This window comes from Micropterus salmoides, unplaced genomic scaffold, assembly GCF_014851395.1.
Source record: "Micropterus salmoides isolate LMB-PRFRI ecotype aquatic unplaced genomic scaffold, ASM1485139v1 Ms_hic_scaffold_1, whole genome shotgun sequence".
NCBI classification, from domain to species: domain Eukaryota; kingdom Metazoa; phylum Chordata; class Actinopteri; order Centrarchiformes; family Centrarchidae; genus Micropterus; species Micropterus salmoides.
The window spans coordinates 31,615,210-31,642,826 of NW_024040040.1; the positions used below are offsets into that span (position 1 = coordinate 31,615,210).

The 27,617-nt window shown below is 43.0% G+C and overlaps 1 protein-coding gene across 3 annotated transcripts in view; it reads left to right on the forward strand.

Moving 5' to 3' along the window:
- Positions 1 to 27,617, forward strand: part of mpp7a (membrane protein, palmitoylated 7a (MAGUK p55 subfamily member 7)) — a 150,674-nt gene that overhangs the window by 85,848 nt on the left and 37,209 nt on the right. For all 3 annotated transcript variants that reach the window (XM_038723941.1, XM_038723944.1, XM_038723945.1), the window contains 6 exons: positions 2,615 to 2,746; positions 19,530 to 19,611; positions 20,095 to 20,180; positions 20,710 to 20,784; positions 23,533 to 23,729; positions 24,403 to 24,467. In XM_038723941.1, coding sequence (XP_038579869.1) covers positions 2,615 to 2,746; positions 19,530 to 19,611; positions 20,095 to 20,180; positions 20,710 to 20,784; positions 23,533 to 23,729; positions 24,403 to 24,467 — 637 coding nt within the window. The remainder of the gene's footprint in view (positions 1 to 2,614; positions 2,747 to 19,529; positions 19,612 to 20,094; positions 20,181 to 20,709; positions 20,785 to 23,532; positions 23,730 to 24,402; positions 24,468 to 27,617) is intronic.

Genomic DNA, 27,617 nt, shown 5'->3' on the forward strand with positions numbered 1-27,617 from the left:
TAAACCAAATCTACCCCACAGCGGCATCTCACCACTGGTCGCACTTGTTTTAGGTAAGCTCAAGGTTTCATTTTCTGTATGAGATGTATACACTTTGAAGTAATATCTTGAAAAAAAATGAAAACATTCGACATGCTGTCAATAAATTAAATGTACGTGAAGCAGTACATACAAGTTATTGTAAAGAAACAGTGTGTTTGGTTCTAAGGGTTTGTTATAAGGTCATGCGTGTTAATCGTTGCTGTGAGTATCACAATGCAACATCACTGATCACATCACAACATTGCTGTCCATGTCTGGACAAAATATACTTTATATGTTATATCGAGCAAAGGATTGGGGTAATATTGCCTTTTAGTTTACTTTTATTGTCTCATCTGCAAACAGTTTTCGTTCCCAGCGTTCCAAGACAATATTTCAATACCATAATGACAGCATCCCCAGACATAAAATGCAACACAAAGTGTGTATTTATGTATGGTGCAGATGAAAGCCAGGAACACATTGTTAGGCCTGTTCTGAGAAATGAACATACTGTTGCTGGGAACATTTTGGGGAAAATACATGAAAGATAAAACTGAAGAAGAGCAAACACAAAGAAGAGAGAGGATTAATGGCATCTGAGAGAAGCTTGGACAGGAGGACCAAGAAAACAATTCAGAGAGGAAAGATGAGAAAGGGAAAAATATGAAATTAAATGTGTGTTCTGGGAATTTGAATACATTTTTTGGTCATTTTGTCTGGTCTGCATTGTTCCAGTGGGCCAGTTTAAGTTAGAACCTTAGGGGTTAGTATAAAGAGTAGGTTTTGGGTAGGAGCAGAAATTAGTCATTAGATTAGGTGAGTTAAAGGAAAATTCAATTTTATTACAACTTGGATCTTACTTTTGTTGCTTTGGCCTTTGCTTTTTTTGGTTTTGATTTGATTTTGAATTAACTGCTAGTGTCTGGGAAAACAGCGATATCTTCTACAGCTAGATCTGACGGGACAAACATTACAGTCAGATCAGACAAGCTGTTAATAAGTCAGCAGTCTAGCCAGATTTTCTAAACCACTTAATTCGGAGGTAAAACTGAAAGTGAGCACACCTGAAATGTCAGTAAACATCCCATTTGGCTCAGGACTGTTAGGGTAAGTATGGTAGGTCAAAACTGAACCAGGATGTTCCTTGATGTTTACATGGAACAGTTATAGTAATCCCTTTATTGTTTCCCTTTGTTTTCTTTTGCAAATAAGTTTACCTATCCGGCTTTGTTTAAAACCTGAGTGATTGTCTTAATGTTTCTTGGCCCAATGGACTTTTTTTAGTGATGTTGCCACATTCTTAGGTCTCTGCAATTAACTTTGTAGAATATAATTGTTAAAATTTCGGGGGACAATTTAGGCCTTTTATTACAGATTGAACAGTATTAGAATGACAGGAAATTTGAGGAGAGAGAGACGAGGAATGACATTCAACAAAGATGCATGGTCAGGCTCGCATGTGGCACTTAATTGCAAATAATTGTCGGCGCCCTTTACCCCTAGGCCACTGCGGTTCCCCATGAGCAAAATGTTATTAATGCAGATAGGAATGATGACTAAAACTATAAAAGAAAGAGCCGAGTTGTAATAAACCGGAATCATCCTTTATTATAGTTACAGTAAAGGAATATAGGGAATAAATAGAACCAGGTCATTACAAGTAAACAAGATAAACTCTGTGTCTGCATTTGAATGACTGTTGGTCAGCTCATCCCACAGTGGATCCTGGCCACACAGCCCCAGTTGTGTCTCCTCCTCTCATCTGCTCCCAGTTAGCAACATCTTGAATGCTGTACTGCAGCATGCTCCCATGTCATAAAACACACTGCTCCTCTTCTCACCATATCCTTCTCTCTGTCTCTCTCTCCTTTTCTCTCTCACTCTCTCTACTTTTGTCTGGCACATGGGGTGGAAGATGTTTTTCTCACTTTTCTCTCCCCTCCTCAACCACGGAAAAAGCAGCACGCGTCCAGCTGCATCTTGGTCCGGACATGGAGTCGTTAAATAGTTTGAAAAATGAATGTCTCAATGGCATCATTCTTGTCTGCATCCCGTCTCTTTTTTATATGTCTGCTCGTGAACGTGTGAAATATCTGAGGCGAATGAGAACTTCATTACTTTGAGCCTGCCGCCGAACTGTGTAGAACATTGCTTCTCGGAGTGTTCACCACCTTGCCCTGGAAAGCATCGGTACTGAAACCAATTGCCAAGTTGCCAGTTGCGAGCAAAATTGGGGGGGGGGGGCTTTTCACTTGCTGCCTTTAATCAGAGAGATGTATGGAAGGTGAACATGGGCCTAATGGCAATTAACGCATGTAGCTGCAAGTTCTGGCTCTGGATGCTTTCAAATCCATCACCCAGCACATGAGGGAGACACCCCAATCCATAACCATCATCCCTGCAGTCTCTGCATTTTCTCTGTCCTGCTTAAAGAAAGAAGTGATGGATTGAATTCTTTATAACATGTATTGCTATACTTTATTTGGCTAATTAGACAGAGGTAAAGCTAAGGCCTTTATGGTTTGACTGATAACCCTTGCCTCTTGTTTCTTTCCGCTCATCCATCCCTCTATCCCTCTCCCTCCTTTAGAGCCTTCTGTCAGTCCATGACACCGTCGCCCAGAAGGGTTACGACCCCGAACTACCTCCACTGCCTGAAGACATTGACGATGATGAGGATTCGGTGAAAATCATAAGACTCGTCAAAAACAAGGAACCTCTTGTAAGTAACTTTGTCAGTTATCTTGAGAAATTATGTAATTGATTTGTACAAAGTGGTTTTCAGTAGCCCCCAGAAGTTTGACGGCCGTTTTGGGATGTTAACAGATTGTAAAAAATGTCTTAGGGGTGCCCCAGTGGCCTAGGGGTAAAAGCACCAACCATGTTCCTCAAAATCTCTGGATTGAGTCATGGGATGCCAGGGATTTTGTGTTGCAAGTCGTTATCCATATCCCTGCTATTGTTAGCTTCCAATGAAGGCATAAAAATACTCAATTTCAGTTTCCAACATAGATTTTCTATCAGGTTCTTTATTATTTGTGATTAACATATTTATAAAAATCTAGGCTTTCTTCACTAAAGCCTGAATTTCTGAATTCGTCTTGTATCAAAGCAGTATCCACACCACAAGTCCAGCCAATACCATACATGCTTTTGAGGTACTTGGCTATGGGAATCCAACCCACAACCTTGAAGTTGTAAGCACACCATAACCGACCACAATTACCCTGCTCTTGGCCATGAGTATTTTCAGCCAGTCTAGGCTTGCTGTCTGCGAACAGCTTCCTTTTCTATCCTGGTCAGTGTTGCTCTCTCATTGTAACATGCCTCTCACGTCCGTGCTCTTCAGACATTGTAACAGACGTCAACAACCACCCGTCTGTCTCGGCTTTGGGCCCCAACTCTTATTGCAGCGATGTCTTTGCTGGCCTTCTCATTTTCACTCCACCCTGGGTGTCTCTGTATACATTGTTTGATGGCTCTTGTTCCATAGTCAACTAGTGAGGCATATTTGGGATTGTGCCCCTTTAACCCCACCAAACTTAATTGCCGCTGGTTTTGATTGCACCGCGTACCATTCTTTTTTTAAACTTGATGATGATTATCTTTGTTTAGCCATTGTTGTGATTCTTAGATTTAATTGACTGACATCAGTGTTCTGCGACACATAAACACTCCACTACTCAAAATCTCAATGGTCTGTCAAAGACCTCCATCTGTCATCGTATCACTTTGTTGTGTGTTGAGGCGCGGCCCACCTTTGATCTGTGCCGGACGTGTCTTGGCCCCGGCCGTCTCTATTTTCACTTTGTGGTTTTCGCCCTGACCACCATCTTGGCTCCAGGCCCGCGCACTCTTCTCACCACACCCTGGGGGAAGGAGAATACACCTCAGCCATTTTTGGGTCCCTGCGTGTTGCATGTTCTGTGTAGCTGCTGAACGTAATAATGTGGCTTGGAGGAATTTTTGCTCTCCCTTTCAACACACATTGTCGCGGGTGCTTCCTACTCTGGCCTCTCCCAAGTCTGATGTTGGATCACATTCCCTGAAACCATAATGTGATTTACACCCGCCCCGGTCAGCTTAATCACCTAGCTGGTGTTATTCCATTACATGACTTGATTCTTTTTTTGTCTAAGTGATTTGGTTTCTGAGAGCCCTGAAACACACATTTATGATGTCTGTTATATTGTGTATTATTGTATGACACTGAAGATGTTAATTATGTGGAATATATTTGTGTAGTAATGTAGTGGCTCAGTTTTATGTTTTTAGGTCCCACTGGTTATTGTGTGTGTTCAAAGTGACTAAGTAGAGAAGGTCCTATGCCTCTAGAATTCTTTTAGGGGTCAACACTAGGCCCATTTTGTAAACGAGCTTTAATTGAATGTGCCTCATAGAATACAATATATCATCCATATCACTGCAGTATTGTTGTCATGGCAGCTTAGTTTTCTACCAGTGTATTGACTTAGGTTCACTCGCTATAGGCTTTGATGCAATACAGGCTACAGCATTAGATTATAGTAGGAAGTCAAGTCATGATAATATCCAACTTGCATTAGACAACACATTTTATTCATAAATGTAAATGTAACAGCCACTAAAGTATATGAAGGTTCAAGGTACATTTATATGACGACGTCTTACATGTTGGAGTAATGGGAAGAATGTTTGAGCAGATTCTTCCTAGCAAGTCTTAGCTGTCCTCTCACTGCCCATAGGGGCACAGCTGCTGCCCACAATCTCCTGTGGCTATAATTTAGGCCTAGCCATGGTGTGGGCAACATTTGGATTATCCTGCAGGGCATACTTTTTTTCTGTGTATGCATGAAAGAATACAATAAATACTAAAGGGATGCTATTGTGGCAGTAAGCAGTGTCTGAAATGTCACATGCAGAGGTCTTGTATTTGTACTGGGGGCATAAAGAGAAGGCTAACTTGAATAACTTTAGAAGATTTAAAACAAGATATCTACTCTGGCCCCTTTTTGGGCAAGTGATTGGAACCTCAGAGAAAGACTGTGGTTGCATCTTCCAACATCTTATTTGCCACACACACCACACACCTCTGGTCAGAACCTATGACTCTTCTCTATCTTTTGACCACTGAAGAATTAACATATCCCGAGAGAGTAAGACTTGCATTCATCAAATAGTTCCTGTGGGAATGGAGCAGAGTGCTGTAGGAATATAACTTACTTATAACAGGAACAGTGGGACCTCTACTGTGGCTTCAAAACTGCTGTATAGCTAAAGGCCTTTCATGCTAAATGTATACTCCGTAACGTCTTATTTTTATGCACATTAAAAGATTTGCAGCAGAAAAAAGTGAAACTTGTGAACATACTTTAATCTTTTAACTCCACAGCCTTCGTGTATCTGTGTTGTTGTTTTTGCTTCCGCCATTTATCATGTAACTGTCTGTCTCTTGAACACGTCATAATGGTTTCTCCACAATCTTTTACCTCCTCCACTGCAATAAAGAAAGAAAGAAAACATTTTAGGCAAAGGTTTAACACAAGAAAGAAGCATGTGCACCAGCACCACTATACTCCCCCCAGATTTTCACTTCTGAACTTGCTTGTCATGCAAAAAGACAATACAATTATTGCACAACATTACAGCTCCTTATTCCACACATAAAAGTGCTGACATGGCATTGACAAATGTCAAAAATTTGCACTTAGTGTGAAATGGCCCTAATACTCCTCAAAAACTCATGTTACTTTGTCATTTGTAGAGGTGAAGTTACTTTTTGTGACCCTCTAATTTGACACTAAATGTTAAGGTTGCGCATTTACCTCTGGTCCCTTGCCAATTCTCATCCTGTACATCTTTAACGGGAAACTGACCCTAATGAACAGTTAGATCATACATTAAGGAAACAGCCAGCGGGTCAGATGCTCATGGTGAAGTCACAGCCATTCCACTAACCAATAAAAAACCCTCTAATTGTGCAGGGTCCACATTCACTGCCGCACCAAATTGATTTGGATGTGCCCTTTAACTCGCAATTTCATATAATCAGCCTGAAATTCTCAAAGTTGACATCATAACAATGCGGCTATACAATATCTAATTTCCTTTCCGTCTCTCCTTACTTTGCTCTCTTTTATTTTCTCATTCACTGTCTCATTCTTTAGTTCTGGGCATTGTGGGGACTGGATTTTAGTTAGCATGCAGGCCCTTTTCCTTGTGACTCATTCATTAAGTTAATTGTGATTAGTTGAGTGGATAGTATTCAGTAGCTCTGATTAATTGCTACAATTTCTCAGAGCGTGACTTCATGCCACATTTCAGTGAAACTGTAAAAACTCTATCTTCCAGGACAACCTCCCTCTTCTTCTTCTTCTTCCCCCTGTTTCTGTTGTACTCCCTGCTCTCCCTCTGCTCTCCTAATCCAGCTGATTTATTAGCTTGAGTGTCGGGACAATGAAATAATTGGGTTTGGAGAGCGGCATAAACATGTGCTCGCATACAGAAACATCAGCTGAGCCATGTCTTTTTATTGAAAGAATGTGCTGTTTTGGATAAGGTTTCAGAACAGTTTTGATGGGGGTCTAAATTTGAATGTTAAGGGGGTTGCGTCAGGGCTGAGTATGTGGCGGTGTAGCTGATATACTGGTGAAGTTTGCCTCCGGTGATAAAGGGCTTGAGTGCAGACTGACTAATAGGAGAACTGAATGCACTGGTGTTACACAACTCATGTCCCCCAGCCAAAATTGAAAAAGATCAAGGAGCTTGGAGGATCGAGAGAGGAGTAAAATATGTGATACCAAAATGTCAACCTTCAAAAAGTTGTCACAGCTTTTTTTCATTTGTGTAAATGACATTTTCTTGAGACTGGTGCTATTTGCAGTCATCATTTAATGAACTACTGGCTAAAGAACTTGTTAACTGACATTTCTTTGTCATGGAGGAGCCACAGCATCATCCCAAAGCATTCTGGAAAATCCAAATCCTCACACACAAAATGCGTTAAGAGGCAGACTCCAAACGCCCACAGAAGGGTACACCACAGCTGGTCGGGGCGACCATGGCTATGATGTGAGAACATTAGAGGCTGACAAGCCTGCTGTGGCCGGCTCTGTTCCCCTCATTTGGATGTTCTTGAAGCCCTGTGACGCAGATGTAAATAGCAGATTTGGAGATGCTCGCCGTGCACGCCCCGCTGTTTTCGTGTTCGTTTTATACATTACTTGTTGGCTCGCTCAGTGCCACTCGGTCAGTGCCGGCTCTCATCACCGTTGGGGTACCGTTCATTCACTTCTCCCATTCAGTTCATCTTTAGTCGTCCTTCGACTAGCACACCATCTTTCTCTTTCTCAGAGCCTCTCTTTCTTCCCCTCTCTAAGTAATTTCTTTCATCTGGTTTTGCTATCAGGCCCATTTCTCTGATCATTCTTGTGTATTTACATTTTTTGTAACATATTTCATTTAAGGCATTAGTCCTTTTAAGATGTTACTACTTATATTACATTCTCTGTCCTTAAGTAAGGAGTTACCCTTCTCCCTTCTCTGCTGTATCTATGTGGGCACCTGTTGTTCATGAATATAGCTTGTTGTGCACCTTTCCACATTCCTGGGTATGTGCAAATGTGTCATTAACAGTGCAAAATTGACCCGCTATCCATCCTTTCTCCCTCAGTTCTTCCATCCTAGGTTGTTAGGCATCATTAGAAGCCATAAAACCCCTGCTGCCAGGAATGTGACAGGATCCATGTCAGGCTCTATCACTCTCCTTCCTTTCCTCTTCCCCTTTTTCTCTCTGCTCTGTGTTATTGCACACACGATTGGTTTTCCCATTATGACTGGGTGTCACTGGGTGCAACCCAATGGAAACTGTAGACTGCAGAGTCTGTGCCATCCAATTCGCATTGCCAACCTAGCATAGCATCCTGCCTGGCACCAGCTAGCACCAATCAATTGAACTATACCACTACTGGGCCCGGCCACCCAGCCGCCCCAGCCACGGGAAACCAGTGGATTGGCTGGACTTCTCATTATAGACCCACAACTTCAGAGCTATAGTAGTTGCTGCACATACAAATGTAGATGACATGTCCAACATTATTATTGTAAAAGCTCCAACTGTATGATTGATGTTGGTGGATTTTCTTTACTTAATAAGGGAGTTGATAATTGCAACGAGACAGAAAAGTCTTGTGATCGATTCGGTTTGTGACAAAGTTAGTTTTCCATGAATGGCAGTCGTTGGAATGAGCTATTGGCAATTTGACATGCCATGCTTTTCTCATCTGCTGCGGGCGGGCCTCCTCTCCTTTCTGACACAACTAGGACTGTCGGATCGTGGCTGCTCTGATTCCATTTGTCTGGAAGCCTTCAGAAACGCATTCATTCAGATAGTTGCAGTCCTTTTTCAACCGAGCCCAAAACACCCTTCACGTTATTACGTATTTAAATTGCTCTGGTGTGAATGTATACAAACGCAGGTTTACACAATGAACAACGTTTGAGTATTGCTGAAAACCTTGGAAAGAATTTCTTGATTGAGGCAGTTATCAAAGGAAGAGACTAGATAGATGTATGTGTTTTGTTTTTTAAAAGTGACTTTTTTATTGTCTGTTTACATCAAAATGTGGAAAGCTAGGGGAAAGTAATGACACTGGCTGGGAATTAATGGAGCAGCTAATGAGATTAGAGCAGACAGCACACATGCTAGTGTTTTACAGATAGACCCATGTGCTTTAAAAGCAATACCTCTTTCACTTGATGGATTAGGCCACACTGTCTTGGGAGCACTGTAAGGGAAGATGGAGCACCACGCTTTAAAACATGGGGACAAGTGGAGAGCACTGCTGAGGTTGACTGGCTCACTGTGTCATGTTGTGTTTGTATATGGCACCGGGTCCAACTGCCCACAATTTTTTCTGCTATAGTATTATTTTATGGATTGTTGTGTTTTTATCTGAAGGAGTGCGCATGCGTGTCATTGACTGTGGAGAGTGTATGTGTGCAAGTGCAGTTATTTCGGTTTGGGGTTTTTTTCTCTTTTGTATAGCTTTCATTTTATATTTATGTGTGTAATAAGGTGATTGTGTCATGTGCATGTTTGTGCGTGTTTGCATAATAGAACTAAAAACAACTTTACTCTGCGTATCCCGTACTGACTACATTTCATTTCTGAAAGCACAATTTACAATTGCAGTAGCTTACACCGATAGATAGTATGTCCTGTGGTGGCATTGTGGTATGGCCTAGTGTTGTCATGATACTGACATTTCTAACTTCGATACAAAAGCTTAAAAAATTTCGACATTCTTTACCATTTTTAATACACGATTAAATTACTGAATTGAATTACTAACTTATCTAATCAACTTATCTTAAGTAACTTTAATAGTACTGTGTGTTAAGCAGAACAGCATCAGTTAATTTACTTCTGACCTTAGTCAAAGTATTTCCTATCACGTGAAACTGTGCTGCCTTTAGATTCCTCAGGTCTGACAGCTCTGAGGGGGATTAGCTTAGTTTTAAGAATTATAAATGTCTGTTAGGAAAAAAACAGGACAACAAGCTTATCAACAACAGTTTACTGGACCATCTAATACTTCAACCTCTCGAGGTTCTTTATAGAGGTCAGCGTGTCGGTCCTGCAGATGCTTTGCCCAATTTGGTTTTGTTCTTTCATATGGGCTTGCTTGTAAGTGATGAGTACTAGCCAATGAGTACTAGCCAATCACAGTACAGTAGGGCCGGCCTTGTTGAAAAGGCAAGAGGGGGGGGGGGGGACGTGAATGAGACAAGTGACCAGAAGACGGCACTGTGAGCGAGAGGAGGCAGAGCTATTTAGGCGCATCCAAGTTCATCCATGGCCTTCATGGAAGAACTGGGATGTTTTCTGGATCAGCATGTATAACGCTTTGAGTGGCCGAAAAGACTAGAGAGGCGCTATACAAATACGGAGCATTTACATTTATAACAGTCACAGTGTCACAGTCATTGAGGAGGAGTGGACCAACATTCCACAGACCACAATCAACAACCTGATATCATATTTGTAGCCCTTGCTATGTGAAGTCCATAGTTCAGTGCCTAATGAATGTCTTTTTAATAGATAAACTGCAGGACATAATCAGCAGCTTGATATGCAACACCGTGGATAGATTGTCTTGGCAGAGGAGAAGTGCTCACTAACATGGATTTAAACAAATATGTTAACTAAATTTGAGAGAAATAAGCCTTTTGTGTACATAGAAAAATCTTAGATATTTTATTTCAACTTATATTATTTTTTTTTTCATTTAAATCCTTGCAGAGTTGTTCACTATACAGTAATTGGTAGAAATCAGTTAAAATGTACAGACCAACTGTATGTATCATATTTGTAAATGTCAAGAGGACACACATTTAGAGATGTCCATGTTGTTTTTTTGTCCTTATTTATTCAGTGGCGTTTCACTGAGAACAAGGCTGTCTTTTGTCACATTTACATCTTTTGGGCACAGGACCACTTCTCTTACCGTTACTATCCAGTTGCTAGCCACAGAGCCAGACTTGTGTCAAAACCTTAACGGGAGTCTTGAAGTCGTTGTTGCGTTAACACTAGGTGACGGTGGATCACACATTACACGAGCTGACAATGAGTCACCCGACACAGGTCTCCAAACCATGTTTTGTCAAGAAAACATGTGAAATGTGAAACGGGAAATGACGCGAACCTACACATTAAACAGTTGTTGTTTGTTATTATAAAGAAACCAATTATAAAGACAAAGAATATGGGTGAAAGAATGGATTAGCACACACAGGTTGCAGGGATGTCAGAGCTACAGAGAGAGCTGGAGGTGAGTAAAAAAGTGTTTTGCAGAGAAAAAGTAGCTGCCTGCTCTGCCAGCTGCCTGCTCTCATTGGCTGGATATGGATTTTGAGTCGGCCGACTCCTCCAGAAATTTTGCATGCTAGATATCTGGCAGACATCGGCGATGTGTCAGAAATGAGTCGGGGAGCCGTTTTTATGCGTTGTAGTTCACACATAACGACTGCCGACCGCTGATCAACCGCTGATTTACCCCCGATCATAGCCTGACGGTCGCCGAGCGGCATATCGGGCTAAAAATCGTGTAGTGTGAACTAGACTTTTATGCACGGAGAGGAAAGACGAATTGACTTGAAAGACAATTTGGACGGCACTTCTTAACATAGATATTTGCTGAAAGAATTATGTAATTTATCATTTTAAATGTAAGTTTTCCCTGGACACTACTGAAATGCCTATTACAAAAACAAAATGATAAAAAAGTGATGCATGTTTCCCTAGTTGTTAAGATACAGACTACAAAGAACGTATTCCTAAGTAACATTGCATTTAATTATATTATTATTACTATCATGATCAAGTCTATCACAGGTTATCATGGGGCAGCTTTAGGTGGTCATGCTGCAGGTCAATGTGATAGGTTGCAAAAGCCCTTCTAGGGACTGGTGTTGCAAATAAGCAACTGCTAAAAACAACATGGTACACATTGGTTTGCTGTTTTCAGTGTATCTATGTTACATGTATCGGTCCCTCATAAAATAAACCGTAAATAAATTGAGCATCCTAATGTGATTGAGTGTATGTAAAGTATGCCTCTGTGTTTGGGACAGTATATGTGATTTATATATAATTTTTTGGGCTTATCCAGCAAATTAGAAACTTTAAACTAAGGTACTTAATGATTCACATTGATGCAAAAATAAAAACAATATTTCATAAAGCAGACCTGGAAGGGCCCCTGTGCTTGTTTGTATGTGTGCACTTGTACAGCACTCAGTCCAGCAGCTCTAACACCACCCTTGCAGCCTGTTGAGTTGTGAATGTAAAAACGCACGGCTTCCAAAGCCACATCTGAGGCTTTCCCAGATCCTAATCTCACGACCCTCTTAAATAAAATGTCTTCCTCCCATCATGTGTAATCATAAATGTGGACACACATCCCGGCACTCTGCTCTTTTCCGTCCTGCGTTTCAACAGCCAGAGAGCTCAGAGGCTGAATGTGGGCATTGTTGCCGGTTGGGCCGGGTGCTCCTCAGCAGCCCTGCTTCCCAGCCCATGTTGGAAATGAGAAGTGACATGTGAAAGTGCTGTTTTCTTTACTCAGGATAACGACAGGGAAAACACCAAACAGTCCCAGAGCAGAGATAGACCTCTCTCAATGACACAACTGTCTCTTTGTGTGCACTCATACAGCTCATGCAGGGCTCACAGACAAAACACACACACATACGGTACATAATGACTAAATATCTGGCACTGTCCAGCTTATAGCAAAGAGACGGCGATTCCACTCTGTCTACATGGTGATTCATGCAGACAGTATGGAAACAAATACACACATTTTGGTGAGATAGCCACATGTTTACACGTAGAGTCACACACCCAAATTCACCCTCACCTGTCTGAAGTACTGAGGTGGGCTGCTAAGCGTGTTTTCATAGCAACTGGGTAATGACTTGCGCTAACATTAAGGTTTAAAGAGGCAGAGGAGGAAAAGGAAAGCGGGGGTGGGGGAAGACAAATGAAGGTAAGCCGTTCCGTCACAGAGCCCTCTGCATTACATTACCTGGCAGCTTCTCCTGGAACCTCTCCCGCTCACCATAATTATCATAATAATGACCCACAATTTTCCTTTTTCTCAGTATACTTGTTAATTACGACTGCAAGGTCAAGACCGGGGTTAAGGAAATAAAAAGGGAAACCAGAGCCTGGTTTAGTGCAAGAGGGAGACTAGGAATGAGGGAGGAATAGGTAGGGTGGGGGGAGTAGCTTTTATTAGTTGCAATCACAAGTGATTTAATAAAACAGGTGGAAAGGCATGCAACAGGTCACCCAGAGGGGATTGGCCTGCAGCGGCAGCTCTGTTGCATCATCTAAAAAATCATTTGACATAAAACCTCAAGTACCTTTCACTGCTCTGCGGCTTCTGTCTTTTTTCTCCGTCTTTGCAACAATAATGCAGATCTTCATCTGGGCTCCTGCTAATTCTTTACAGCGGCGTAATAATCTTTATAGGTGACCATAACACTAAATGGATTTTCTGATCGTGAGTGAATACACTAATATGACATGATTTTACTCTTTCTGAGCAGCACTGGAGTCTGTGGCGTTTGTGTGAAGTGTGTAAAAACTCATAAATATGCTGGACTCGGTGTGTGGAACGGTCATGTGTGTTATGTGTGGGGGGCTCTGTGCCATCTCAGTGAGGTAAGATGAAATGACACACTCCAACACCAGATATGATTGGAGGTAATTGTATTTTAATGTCCAGGAGGCCCATTCCCACTTTGTATTTGGTTTTTCCATGGTCGACATCTGGTGTGAAGAACGCCAGCATGTGTTTCCACTACACTTGTATTTATACCTCTAAACATAGCAGTCAACACAGCCGTCAGCAGGAGTTTATTGTCGTTGTTACACTTTTGCTGTTAAGTGACATCATGTCAAAACACGTCGGCCTCTCTGCCCGGGCCACTCGCGTTTGTTTTCCTTTGTCGCTCTCAATTTGGAAGGAGAAATAATGTTTGTAAAATGCTACAGCGTTCGGTTCACGGGGCGATGTTTTGAGTGGTCGTTACGGGCCGAGTGCCGTGTGTTTGAAATGGAGCACCATGCTTGTTTTCCCCGCCGGGTTAGGAACTGTGGAGTGGTTTTAGCTGCGGCCATGGCTAAAGTAACGAGACCTTAGGATTCTTCTTTTCCACTGTGGTACTCACTTGACAGCCCACACATTGCCTGCCCTAGACCCCGAGACGTGTGATGAGCCAGACCAAGACAACTAGCCAGCCGTCTCGTCATCCCTACAACCAGAGTACAAGCCAGCCAGCTTCCATCATGTCATCCAGCCATCAATCCACTCCATCAGCCAGAGGGCACTGTAATTGCCCCATAAAGACTTAGCATGCCAGAAACTCATTGTGGCCAGTTCCAGCCAAACGAATGGGAGACGTCCAACATCCAGCTTGTCTTACCCCTCTTATCTGCTGAAGTTTCATGGCACTGCTGTGCGCTGACAGTTCCCTGGACAGTCTTGCCTCCATTCCATTCTGTCTAATGAACATACTCTCATACATGAGGGGATCCAAATTTAAATCCCTATTCTCTCTTCTCTGCACTGTATGAGGTGTGAGCCATTTGTCATCACATACTTAATGTGGCTGCCATGTCAGCGTGTGTGCTCCAGTGCACGCGGTGGGAGGGGTGATGGCTTGATACGGACGAGCGTCGCTCCAGTTCTTCTCATCACACAGCAGAGTCTAAGCCGTTGCGTTTTGGCCAGCCCAACAATAACAATCGGAGGCATTTATGTGTTAGAAATGGAGGAATAGAGCTGGGAGCAGCTGCTGCATATGGAGCTGATCACATTAGGAGTGGAGGCTTTCGGATCGCCTTACTGGCTAATTGACCACAGCTAGAAGGCCCTCCTCAGTCCACGATGACCCCCCTCTCATCTCTATTTTTGACTTTGTATTTATGTGCCTTCTGCTCTGCAACGTTTAATTGCTGGAGAGACTTCTAAAGGGCAAACTGCAGCGATGGTTGACTATAGGAAAATAGAATCAGCCCCTAACAACATAAAATGTCTCACCATCTTGTGTGCACACCATGCTATCTTTTTCCATGCACATAGCACAGTTGAGCCACTTGATGGTTAAGTGCCGCCCTGTCTCTAATTGCTAAAATAGCATAGCCCATTCATCAGGCTTAGTGACTGTCCAGCATCAATCATCCAGTCTTTTGAGGTTTCTCTCAGGCCTGTTTGGCCGGACTTCAGGTAAAAGCCCACGGCTACGCTCCCACAGAAACGTACACGCAGACACACAAGCATGCACACAAAAACACACCTACACATGCTGTCACTCATGCGTGTATGTGCTTTGACAGACATCGACATTCCCCTTCTGACTTCCTGCACTGTTTCCATGTGCAAGAAAAAGTCCGAAATGGCTTCCATGTGCCAGTAGGCGTTGAAGGCTCAGTGTAAAGTTTGTGCTAATGCTTAGCTGCTACACCAGGAAGTCCATCTTTGTGCTTGAGGGTCTTTACCTACTGCGTTTCTTCGTTGTGTATGCCTCCTACACACACCCACCATGCAGCTTATTTAGATTTTAGCCTGACTGTTTATGTATTTGTTTAACAGAGCAGGGACTCCTCATTAGTGGCCATGCATGGCTGGATGCTGATGATAGCACCCATAGGGTATCAAGGCACAGGGGGAGGTGATGCCGAGTTCAGGAGGTTGGATTTGCCCCCCTTGTTCCAGCCGCCTCTCAGTGCTTCCCAGGCATTCGTCAGGCCGCCAGGAGTAACAGATGTACCCCTGGAGGATTGAGAGAAAGAAAGCTGACTGTCGATTGTAATGAGGTGGAGGGGGAAGTGTGGCGCATTCTAAATAATCAAGGATCGGTGAAAATGGGGTCTTACAGAACTTGGGAATAATGGGAAAAAAAAGCTTGAATATGTGAGGTGTTGTTGATTATTCCAACAGTTTGTGGTCGTTTGAGAAATAGTCCTTTCTTCAGCTACTTTTTTTGCCATCTAATGAGGGCCAGAGTGCCTTCACTGAAGGCTCTGGTGAGCTGACCTGTGCTTTTTCTCACACCTGTTTGCTTTTATATTGAGCAAGGACTTTTCTTTTCCTTTCTGCTTCTACTTTTTGTGTTGGTCTTTTGTTTTCCTCCTCAAGCTGGTCTTATTCCTCTATAAAGACAAACCCTTAATGTCTGTGAACCTATACAGCTAAAGCTGTTATAATAAACATAGGTCGCAGAGGCTTGCAGAGGAGACAACGCGCACATCTCCGAAATCAAGCAAGCTGACCCAATGCCCAAACTTCTGCCGGGAGGCAGGTTTGAAACAGAGAAGAAAAAAACATTTAACATTATCCAAGATTTATGTTCGTATAAAAGAAACAGCCATGTAAAACTCTCCAAATGACCCCTGTGCAGACTCACCTATGTGCAGCTTGTTTCAGCCTTAAAAGTACTGCAATACTACAAAAAATGTCTTTGTGTCGTTATGAGGTATTTCATAGACTTATCATCTTTATTCTTTTATGACAAATAAGATCCTATCTAAAAGATATCTCTATCTATCCCTTTCTTTCTTTGCCCTCTCCAGTTCTTTATTGCTCACTTTCTGTCTTGATCTCTTGTCATTTTCTTTAATTTATATTTTATTTTTATTCACTCACTCATTGAGCCACTCACTCACACCCAGTCCTAACCCTAACCCCCACTCATTTACCCACTGTCTACCGCCTTCGCTTCTTTTGACTTCTCTTCTGTTCTTTCACTTACCCTCCAGTCTGGCTCGCTCAAGTTGCCACTGGAGCGTTTTGGCCTCCGTCAGCTTTTCTTATCAGACAGAGCTCATTTGGCTACCGTACCAGGGCTGAGTTCAGACTGGGGCTGAGGCTCCCCCTCCCTTTATAATTCCCCAACTCCCTTGCTGCTGGCTTGGCTGGCCCACGTAGGCCCATCACGTTGAAGGGCAGTGGGTCAGATGAGAATCACGAACAACAAAGGCTTTAAAATGACTGCTGTTTCAAATAACTCCTAGTAGAGAGTCACTGAGGTGTAAAAGGAAAATGAGCATGGGCAAATTTGTCCACTGATACCCGAGTTTGTTTCTCTACTAGTGTAAAAACACATAAAGCATGGTGATTTGAATGGGGATAAAATGGTCTCCTTGCTTTCCAGAGATTTGGGTTCATAACCCCATGCGTCCGTGCTTGCATGCTAAATGTGCTGCTCTATAATCACCATTGCCACTTGCAATAAAAGTTGTAAACGTGGTGTTTCTAAATGGCATCAGGGTTTCAACATGTGATTTAAGCCATATGTGTCAAAACACAATTTATATCTACACACCATATGTGAGCAGATTCCATAGATAGCCAGAGACATGCGGTGTACAGCATGTCTGTGGGGTTTGTGCAGCAGTCGTTACAGACAGTCAAAGGCTGCCTCTCTAACCTTTAAACTGCCACCAGCCACCAGGGACCCCAGGGGACTCAATAAAAACATCCATCATACCACTGGCCATCAGCCAGCTCAAAAAAGGAGAGTCAGAAAGAAAAAGTAAAGAGAGAAAGTTAATGACCACATGTCTGAATACTCCTGTGAGATTTCCTGCAGACTCCCCTTCTCACCTTATTGTCTGTCACAGTCCGTCTCCTTCCCTGCAATTCTCTATTCTTTCAGACACACGCACGCGCGCGCACACACACATACACAAAAGGCCTCACTGTCTGTCTGGGGGTCATTGCATCACAGATGGCTGCGTTAAGTCAAACTGTGGAGTTATGTGTGACCCTGACACCGGGGTCTGACAGTGACTTTCCCTCTTGCTGAACTGCTCCACTGATTTCTCTCCTACTGAAACCTCTCGGGTATCTTTAATTAGCCCAATTTTTCTATTAGGTCTGCAAGTCTCTGTAGACCCTAACACTGTCTTATCCCGATGTCGTTCCCTGTTTCCATCTCCATACCCCAAAGGCCTTGAGGAAACCATTATATAAGAGGAAAACCATTAGGTGTGAATAGGTTGTGAAAACAACCAAGATGACATGCTAATGACATCGGTGAAGTGGCACAAACCAGAGGTTCCTTTGGTCTTTGATAACTCCTGCAGTGCCTCCCATCGATGGTAGTAACCACAGCTACTTTGGGCGTTCGAAGGAAGGCAAACAGGAAAATCACACAAACCCGAGCAGCATGACACAAAGCAAGCTTTGCAATCTGGCGCTCGACCTGGGCGGCAATGGATTAGGACAGCTGAAATAAAGCATGGCTGGGTCTTCGTAGATGATGGGAATAGCAGCTAGGAGAGGGTGGAAGGATGAGTTGCAGCCCCGACAAACTATGTATTGACTAGACGATGCTTCTGTCTGTCTGGTTCAGGTTTTCAGGCCCAAGTGAGGATGACACCACAGAATGCAGTTTGCAGTCCTATTCCATCCTAAATCCCAGCCAGGCTGGTGCCTAAATGATGTTTGTGGGAGGGCTTTGACAGGTTGGCACCCATTAAGCCTATTGTTTTATTGTAAAGAGAAAAGGCTATTTGGGTTTACTGGTAAATGCATCACTGCTGAACACTGTCATTTCAAACAAGGAAGATGCAACATTATCCTTTCCTCTCTGTGTCTTTCTGGCTGAGCACCAAGCCCATAAAGGACTACAGGGAAGGTTTAAGCAAACTGTGTGTATTTGTGTGTGTGTGTTTTGAGTCTACTACTTCGTACCTGTCAGGCCCTCACCCCTCTCTGTCTAGGCCAGCTCTTTTTGCAGAAATTAAGTGATTCACACTATCAGTATTAGTCTACCTCGTGTTAGATCCAATGTGCAATATGGATGCTCATATTCTGTCATTGTTGAAATGAATGCAGTGTATTTCTTAAAGATGTAATTAAGTAGCCACTTCCACCTTTCATCTTTGCTCCTCTTTACTGATACTCCACTGGTTCACATATTAAAAGTTAGTCCTTCACTGTGTTATGTGTTATGTTCAACTTAGGAATGTCACAAGAACTGATACTTCGGTGTCAAGGCAAAAGTTCTGAAAACACAATGGTACTCGGTTACCTATTGTACCGTAGGTACCGGTTACCGGTGATCCAACACGTGGAAGATGTCAACAAGTGTAGCTGCAGTGACAGCTCTGCCATCGTGTAAGGAAACCAGGGTGAAGTTAGTTTAGTATTTAGCATTTGTTGGTTTTCACAGCTGTTACCTTCAATGGCTCCTTGTCAAAACCTTGACTTCTCCCAGTTTTGCGATGTGTTGGAGAAATTTTTAGGCAGACATTTCACAGTTTTCAACTCAACAGATCAACTCAAAATCAACAAAGATGACGATGCAGTTTTTGGCGCAAATTGAATGTCTGTCCAACACACCTGACACTATTGGGGCGTCTTAAAAGTGCGATACAATCAATTTGATAAAAATGTCAAACCACTGCAAATATAAATAGTAAACAACCCTTAACATTTCTCACCTGTGCGTTTATACAAAAAAAAAACTAATTAATTAATTATTTGAGCACATTGCAAGGTTGTGATTTCAATAGCTTGCAGTCATTGTGTCTTGAAAGATTCTGTGTCATTGTCGTTCTGTGACACGTACTAGCTAAGTATTTAGAAAGTATTCCTTTGTTTTTCTGATGAACAGACATGTGAAATGGAAGGTCTCAGAAAAAGGTCCACACAATTTTTAATGAAATGGGTAGTGTGTAACCAACTGCTTTTACCTGCACGATGCCATCATTTTGTATAATAAAAAGCTTAATATACACCTGAAAAGCATCTGTTCCCTGAAATCAGACACCATAGATTTGTTCTGTTTGTCATTTAAAAGACATTTTCCTGGAAAAATTATCCATTTAGGTAACAATGAGTATGTTGCATTCATGGATTGGACATTTAAACAAAGCAACTTTAAGCAGAGTGCAAATACAGTGAGGTTCATCCAATTTTTAATTATTATCTGTGTTTCCTTTGCAGGGAGCAACAATAAGGCGCGACGAACACACAGGGGCCATCCTTGTGGCCCGGATTATGAAAGGCGGGGCAGCCGACAGAAGCGGTCAGTAGCACATCTTTTTGTCTGTTGCATGAGTGTGTGTATGGGTTTGTGTCTACCAAAACATTTTAATGTGTCTGCTGCATGGAGTCCAGTGTGCAACAAAGAAGGGATGTATTCAGGAATTATCATTGCAACCCAATCTACCAGTTCTGTGCCATAAATGGTCTTTATCCACTTTGTGTAAATATGAACATGAATGACAAGTATACTGAGAAGATTGTCTACATGTTTCCTTTCTGTTTTGTATTCAGTGCGTCCAGTCTGTTTGTTAGCTCTGCCACATTGAAGCCAAAGGCAAATTTCCACATGTGTTGACAATAAGCTTTTCATTCTTTTCCAATCTCAAATGCCACCACGATGATAAACATTAATCTGGTGTACTGTACACATCCCCAGGCGTGAGCGCTGGACTTTTACACGGTAGCTCAGGACATTAGAACAATGGAGTATCAGAGTGATTGTAGATTGGTTTGTGTGTGTTAGGACTGATTCATGTAGGAGATGAACTGAAGGAGGTTAATGGAATCCCTGTGGAGGACAAGAAACCAGAGGAAATCATTCGTATTCTGGTAAGCCTCATCTATGTGTGTGTGTGTGTGTGTGTGTGTGTGTGTTCTGTCCAAGGGTTTCTCCTGTGTTTCAGCTCCACTCCCTTGGCGAAAATAACATTCCTTGTTTGTGATGGCAAAAACCTCCCGTAACTCATCCAGGACCCTGTGCCTCCTGTCACTGTGCTGAAAACTAAACACTGGCCTTCATACCACATGCACTGAGCCACACAGTCCCCCTGGATAAGATTGATGCTTAGTAGTCCCTCCAAACAGGCTCTGCTGCAGGCCTCAAATAAGTTCCATCATGGGCCTGAACTCTGCTAGGGGGGACAACTGTAGAAGAATGAGTCTTTTTTTTTTTAACTCTGGAGGCCAAGTCTCTGCCAAGTCATCCAATCCTAATAACCCTTTCATTGTTGAACAATCAAACAGTGCTTTGCATGATGTGACTTTCATTGGATTAGGTGCTTTGTGAAATATTTGCAGGACAGATGACTGTTGTTTCCACCCCCTTCATTTGGATCTATCTTGTCTTCCCAATATTCAGGCCCAGTCGCAAGGAGCCATTACCTTTAAAGTTGTCCCTGCCGTCAAGGAGGAGGTGCCAACCAAAGACCCAAAGGTAGGTCTTGTCCTAATTGTTTTGCAATTGGATTACAGTCTTTGACTTACAACACTGTGCTCCAGCTGATGTTTGTACAAGGAAAGAAGAAAGCAGTAACAATACAGTAACTGTAGCTGTACAGTAACTAGGCCCTTTTGTAGGTTATTGAAATTTTTTTATTGCTTAGTTTCAGTACCAATTACAAATTGACACGTCCCTTCACATATTCATAGGCCTTCAAACCGAGGCATTGTTGCTCCTCTATCACTCAAAGTTACCCCCTAACTGTCTACATTAGATGCGTTTTAGCCGTGTTAATGTCTAGAGAATACATCTCTCAGTCATCCAAAATTCACAGTGCTGTAGTTGCTAACTCTCGTTTTAATTTGTATACTGGTCAAGTAACGGCTTCAGTCATGCACAAAGTGTCTTTTTTAACAGATGACATGAAAAGTGTTGACAGTGACTTCAAAAACGATTCTACCACCTTCACTGACAGGGCCAGATTGTAGTTCAGAGCCAGACTGCTAGCTTAACTCAGCGGTTGTAGTAAAGAATGCAAATTAGCCTCAAACACTGTAACACCGGTCAACACAGTAAATTAATTAGAGTAGGAATAGAAGTAGAAGAAGAAGACTTAGTGTGACGCTACCCTGCACCTAAAGGGCGTGGACAGGCATTACTCATTTAAATTTTCTCTGGAAAAGGGCAAAAATAACTTTTATAATGAGCAGTATACACTGGGACCAGAATCAATTGATAATATAAAAAAGTGACTGTACGTTCAGTTTACAGTACGTTCCCACAAAATTAAATTAGAGGTGCTTTCAGACTGCGAGCATTTGCCACTGTGTCTGTTGTTAATGTTTATTTTCAAACAGCGGCAGAAAGTGCACAACTCCCAGCTACCTCCAGTCCTATCAGCCCGTACACCAAGAGGTTTATAATCCAGGGCACTCAGATATCTGTAAAATCAGCTGTATTGTAGATCTTGTCGTTACCATGGTCACAGAGCAAGCCACGGCAGCAAGTTGAGAAAGTTGGATTATAAACTCCAAATGCAGCAGCAAAGAGCTGTCTGTACACATTCAGGAGGGCAGCAGCCGGCCTCTGCCATTTTTTGCTACCTCGGCCACGGCACATCACATCACGTCACATTTATATTGAAAACAATGGGGGTGGAGACAACCACTTGCTGTCTGAAAGCACCTTCACTGTTGAGTTACTTTTAAAATGTTGTCTGAACACATTAGCTTTAAAAGAACTTTATGAAAGAATAGGTGAAGAAGACTATGAATCTGTCTGGACATTACACGCCAGCTTTAAGCACTTAACAGCGTCTGTGCTAAAGATGTATTTCTGTTGGTACCAAAATAGTATTGAGGTTTGACACCCAGCCATATGTGGGACGAGATTATCTTTATTCATGTGGATTGCCCCAGGTGGTAGTAGCTTGTAACCATTCATTTTGAGGGGGGTCACTCCAACCAGCATACCATCATTCTAACCCGCTGGGGTGTTGATACACCATTTCTCACAGGCTCATCTATCAGTAGGAGACAGAGGCTGGAACCACCCGTTGGTTTTAAGCTCCAGGGTTGAAGGTGGTATATCATTATTCACAACGCAGCCCACACTGCATGTGTTACAGAGGTGTACAGGACAGGGTTAGCCACTTACACCCTTTGTCATCTTGTAATGGTTGAAATTGTCTGGCCGTTTTCAGGAATCCATCTGAAATATAGTCCGCCAGTGCCACACTCAGCCACTCCTTCATGAAAATAGCCTGCGTGCTTATGTAAGGTAGTGTCAATGCATCAAAGGGCAGCTTAAGTGGCTGAACATGTACAGGCCAAAAAAACAGAGCCAAGGGAAGAAAAGCATGAGATCTTAGTGTGTAGATGTATGACTGTATTCTGCTGGAGAGCTTAGCAGCCAGAGTGGCTGTTATGACCCAAACAAAACATCTCTGTCTGAAACATAATTTTATCATGGCACAAAGCACTCTCTAAATCAGTAGGACATCAAAAAATGTAATCTCTCCCTCCCTCTTCCTTGTTTTCTCTCTCTCACACACACATACACACTTTCTTTCCCTATTTTCTCTTTCCACATGCATTGAGGTGTCTTATGAGTGATAACTCATCATGACAGAACTCAATTTGGACAGAGGACACAGGAAGGTGCTTTAGGTTGCAGCTCGCCGCCCACAACAGGAAACAATGTCAGAGACTTTTCCACTATAAGGTCGAACCTCCTTTGTGTTGATGAGGTGTGTCCCACCCCCTCTGCCAAAGCAAATTAGACACTTTAAAGAAAACCTTAAAGAACCTTAAAGAAAGAAAGAAAACAGCTTTTATTATTGGTTTGTTCTTTAATGTGGAAAGATTCCTGATATTAGTTTGTGTTTCGTCATCGGTGGAACAGCACACTTCCAAGTAGAGTCTCTGACTCAGGAGATGTTAAGTCTCACCACACTTGGAAGATGGTGACAGGGCTTAGTCCATCCTAAGTGTAGATGGAACAACATAGAGAGACTAACTTGGCCAGCAGTTGCAGGTTTCAACTTCTGATTGCAATGACCTTTCTCGAATAATCACCCTGATCGTTGGAGAAGCACCTTCTGTGTTTGCCTCAGTGGCTTGCCTTTAGAGTTCACACGCAATGGAGGGAAAGGCCATTTACAGTGAACCGTTGCTTTTTCCGGCTTTGCCCTCAATCCAGCTCTTTGTTTTCTCTTATTCCCTCCCTCTCCTGTGTGTCCAGGTGTTTGTGAAGGCGCTCTTTGACTACGACCCTAAGGAGGACAAAGCCATCCCATGTAAGGAGGCTGGACTGGCCTTCAAGAAGGGCTCCATCCTTCAGATCATGAGCCAAGATGATGCAACTTGGTGGCAGGCCAAACACGAGGGGGGCACCAATCCCCGTGCTGGCCTAATCCCGTCCAAACAGTTCCAGGAGAGGTAAGAAACAACCCCAGCTAGACCAGCCTGTCCTATCAACTGTTGCGTCTTGACAAGGCTGGCTCCAACTGCCACTGTCACAGAAGTTTCACTCTCTTTCTCTCCCCTTTCTTCTTTTTTTTCTTGCTTAATACTGCCAAAATAGTCTGGATTTCCGCACAATGTCTGGCCTGAAATGAGTAATGACAGAAAATGATAGCGCTGGTACTGATCCACTTTGGACGGCAAGTGGATGGAAAATCGCACATCAGTGTGCGCTCGGATGGCCGCACTTGATGTGCAACACAGAGCTCATGAGGCCGGGGCAGTTTCTTGGCACCGTCCAAGAGTACCCGAGAAGGGAAAAGAAACCACACACACAACACACACACACAAAAAGAGGGAGGGAGGAGAGCAAAAAAAGAGAGAGAACATTTTACAAATTCAGATATAAACTTGTAGTTTTGTCACCAGCAAGTGTTTTTCCTTCACCTCCTCATTCCTTCATCTCCCCTTCTTTTCTGTCCCCTATCTCAGCTCACAGAATGAAACTGGATTTTGCAGAGTGGGTTCTCTGTAGCGTAGCAGGGAGTGCTTATTATTTCCTATGCTGTCATGAAGACTGATGGCTCTTTATTGTGCTTTTTCTTCCTTTTTTCCCTCTCTTCCTTTATCCTCCTGTCTCTTCTTCCAGGAGATTTGCACTGCCGCGACCTGCTGCGACTCTCCCGCTCCAGAGGACCTCTAGCCGAAGATCATGTAAGCATATATTCTCTTCTGTGATAGGTCATAATAAATCAGAACATGGCAACACACTGCAACATGTGGGTGGGTTTAGGAGAGGCAGTGCAGGTGAAGGAATGCTAACAAGCAATGAAGATTAGGCATGTTGCTCAGGACTCATCTCTGCACTCTGTGGCCACTGCTGAAGTCTGCCGTACAGTTGCACTGCCTCACGCTTGTCATCAGAGGAAGTGTTGTGTCTGGATTTACCCTCCCTCTTATTTTCCTGTCTGCTACATGTTTCACTCGCTCAGCCTCTTGCCAGACTTTCTTGCCTCTGTCCCCCTCTGCCTTTTTCATGTGTTGATGTGGTCTAAGTCATGCAGGGACTTTAATGTGAAGAAGGAGGAGATTTGCCCTCTGGAAAACCTCTCTGAGTCTTAAACCCTTCAGCCAAAACACCAGCAATCCTACCCATCCAGCTCACCTCTCCACATCTCAGAGAGCCTAATGACGGATAAATGATCTGATGCTAGACCTACAGATGTGATGGAGTCTCAATGCTGCTCTCTGGAGAACATTAATGTACCTTGTCATGCAAGCCTGCACAGTAACCCTAACCCTGGCCAGTCAGGGCAGCAGAGAACACATCAGCAGGAGTACTTATCACAACACTATACAATATAACACGGCTGGATGCAGGGAATCAGGAAATGGAGGGATTATAACGAAACTACCCTTATAAATTACAGTTTGTTGATTTCCTCATAATGAAGACAGAAGACATTAACCATGTTACACAAGAAAAAGACAGCAGCAGAAACGGGTAGGGGTGGCCTACAGACCCTGGTTTTAGGTTAAAGACTAGAAAAGAGGTTAATACTCTCACTAATACAGTGGCAAGCACAATCATCACTACTACTAAAATGAGAGTGTGGAAATACTCTAGTGTTTTACAACATAACTTTGAATCAGCCAGCCTGATCCCTGAATAGAGGGCAATTCCAAACAGGGTAATGGTGTGAGTAAGTCAAGTTGGAATGACCAACCCCACTGATTTGAGATTTATGGCGCCACTGGTAACTGGTTTATTTTTAAATTTAATTAAAATGCAGATAATATTATAAAGTTGTTCTCTTGCTGCAGACAATGGGTTTGCATGTGGCATTTATCACCACCCTGACTGTTATCGGTTGGGCCGATAGACAATGCCATCGTCCATCGGCGATGGCTGACAGACATCACGACGTTGAGCCGGCATGGTGATTGTAACTTGACTGAGAACTTCCGTATATTTACACCCGCGATCTGTTATCACGGCAGCAGGTGAGCCGCAGGTCGGTTTATTAATGACGTAGCCTATCAAACAGCTGAAACCAACATCTGCACCCTCTGTGTTAAATGCTGCTTTACCTGGTCTGTGCTTAAAATATCCACCGCGACTTGAAACGTAAGTTAATAGTTAAGTCTGTGCAAGAACATATGCACATAAGTTGACTGCTGCCTTCCTAAATAGACAACACGCCTGTTTTCTCTGTTGCTTGGAATAGCCACTATTCTGCTTTTATTGTGAAAGTATCGGGTCAGGAGGTAGCCTTGTACGCGCTCTCCGACCACAGTGACAATACAGCAACTAATGACATGCAGTTCACTAACACCATACAACAACCTGCTCCCAGGACAGCACAGACTCCAACATAAACTCCAACACAAAAACCATGTAAGGATAAAAACCAACAACAAAAATGACCGACGCATTACTCCACCAGCTAACGCACTCCATATTACTATCCTGTGTGCTATCGGTATTATGTCAAAGTGTTGATTTAGCCTGCAAGAAAGGATGTAATGCTACAAAGTGATTTGTTTATACTAGCCCATAGTGATTGAAGGCAGCTAACGTTAGCATGGATCCGCTGCTCTGTGCTTCGTAATGTTCAGTTTAGATTAGATTTATTGTTATTTTACCGATACTCACGTACAAAGCTTCTCCACCATCGCAGTCGCTGTAACTTACGTGACCCACAAAAAATACAATAATGCAACATAACAGCATAGGACATCACAGCAGAGGGCCTTTACTCTACAGTAATCTTACTTGCTGCAGTCAAACTGTTAAATAAAGTGTGGCAACAATCTCAATATAATACTCAGGCTAGCTCATTAACCATTTCCCAAACATTTAGCTGTGCTCACATTGCTAAGCCTCCGGTGAAAGATACACAAATGTTGTTTACACAAATGTCATGTTTGTTACTGAAAAGGCAGGCGATCTAAAGCAATGTAACGTTATCCTGTAACGGGCATGGATTAGTTCAACCTCAAGCTGATAAAAATTTTACTGTAATGCTGCAGTGGGAGTTGACCTGAGATTATAGCATGTTGTGTAAAACTGTCTCCCGGTTTATCTGTATAAAACCACTTTCACACTGCCTTATTTTCCAGGAGGATTGAGCCACTATGCCAGTGCTTGCTGCGCTGTATGAAAAGTAACGGTACGGAGCCGATAAGGGGTTTGATTTGAGCCAGAAACGTTAGTAGTAACAGAGCAAAGAGGAACATGTCTGGAGAAAAGCCACAGCCGGCATGCTGGTGTTTCAGCTTTTGTTGTGGGATCTCTGTATGGAAGCGGTTGTGTTTCGGATTATGCTCGCTCATGAGTTCAAGCCGAGCATGCGTACAAGCATCCATATGGTTATAATCTTAAAACGGCACCTCTAGTGGCCGCTGACTACCCTCAATATGTTCGCCATCTCCCACCAGCCACCAGAAAGAAATGCAGACCTGAGTTTGTAGTAGAGGTCTGCACAGCCCTGGCTTTTTACGAATAGAACCCACCTGCTCCGGCTGCTGTTTATGCCACAGCCGTTACTTTTGTACCCAACTGTTCTCCTGCACCTGCCCGAGAGTCTCAAAATGACAAAGACATTAGCTAGGATTTACAAACAGTTGCCAAATAGCAATTTGGTTTGTATATGGCAAGCTGCAGTGCATGAACGGAAGGCTTTCCAGCTGGCATTGTGACTAATATGCCTGCCTGTAGCCATGGAGGAGGAAAGCATGCTGCAAATATCTGTTGTGCTGAACTTGTGGGCCAGGCCGCCCCACACAGACTTAAGTCTGTGTGGGCCAGGCCGCCCCACACAGACTTAAGTCTGCAGTTTACTGACATTGTGCACTTTACTT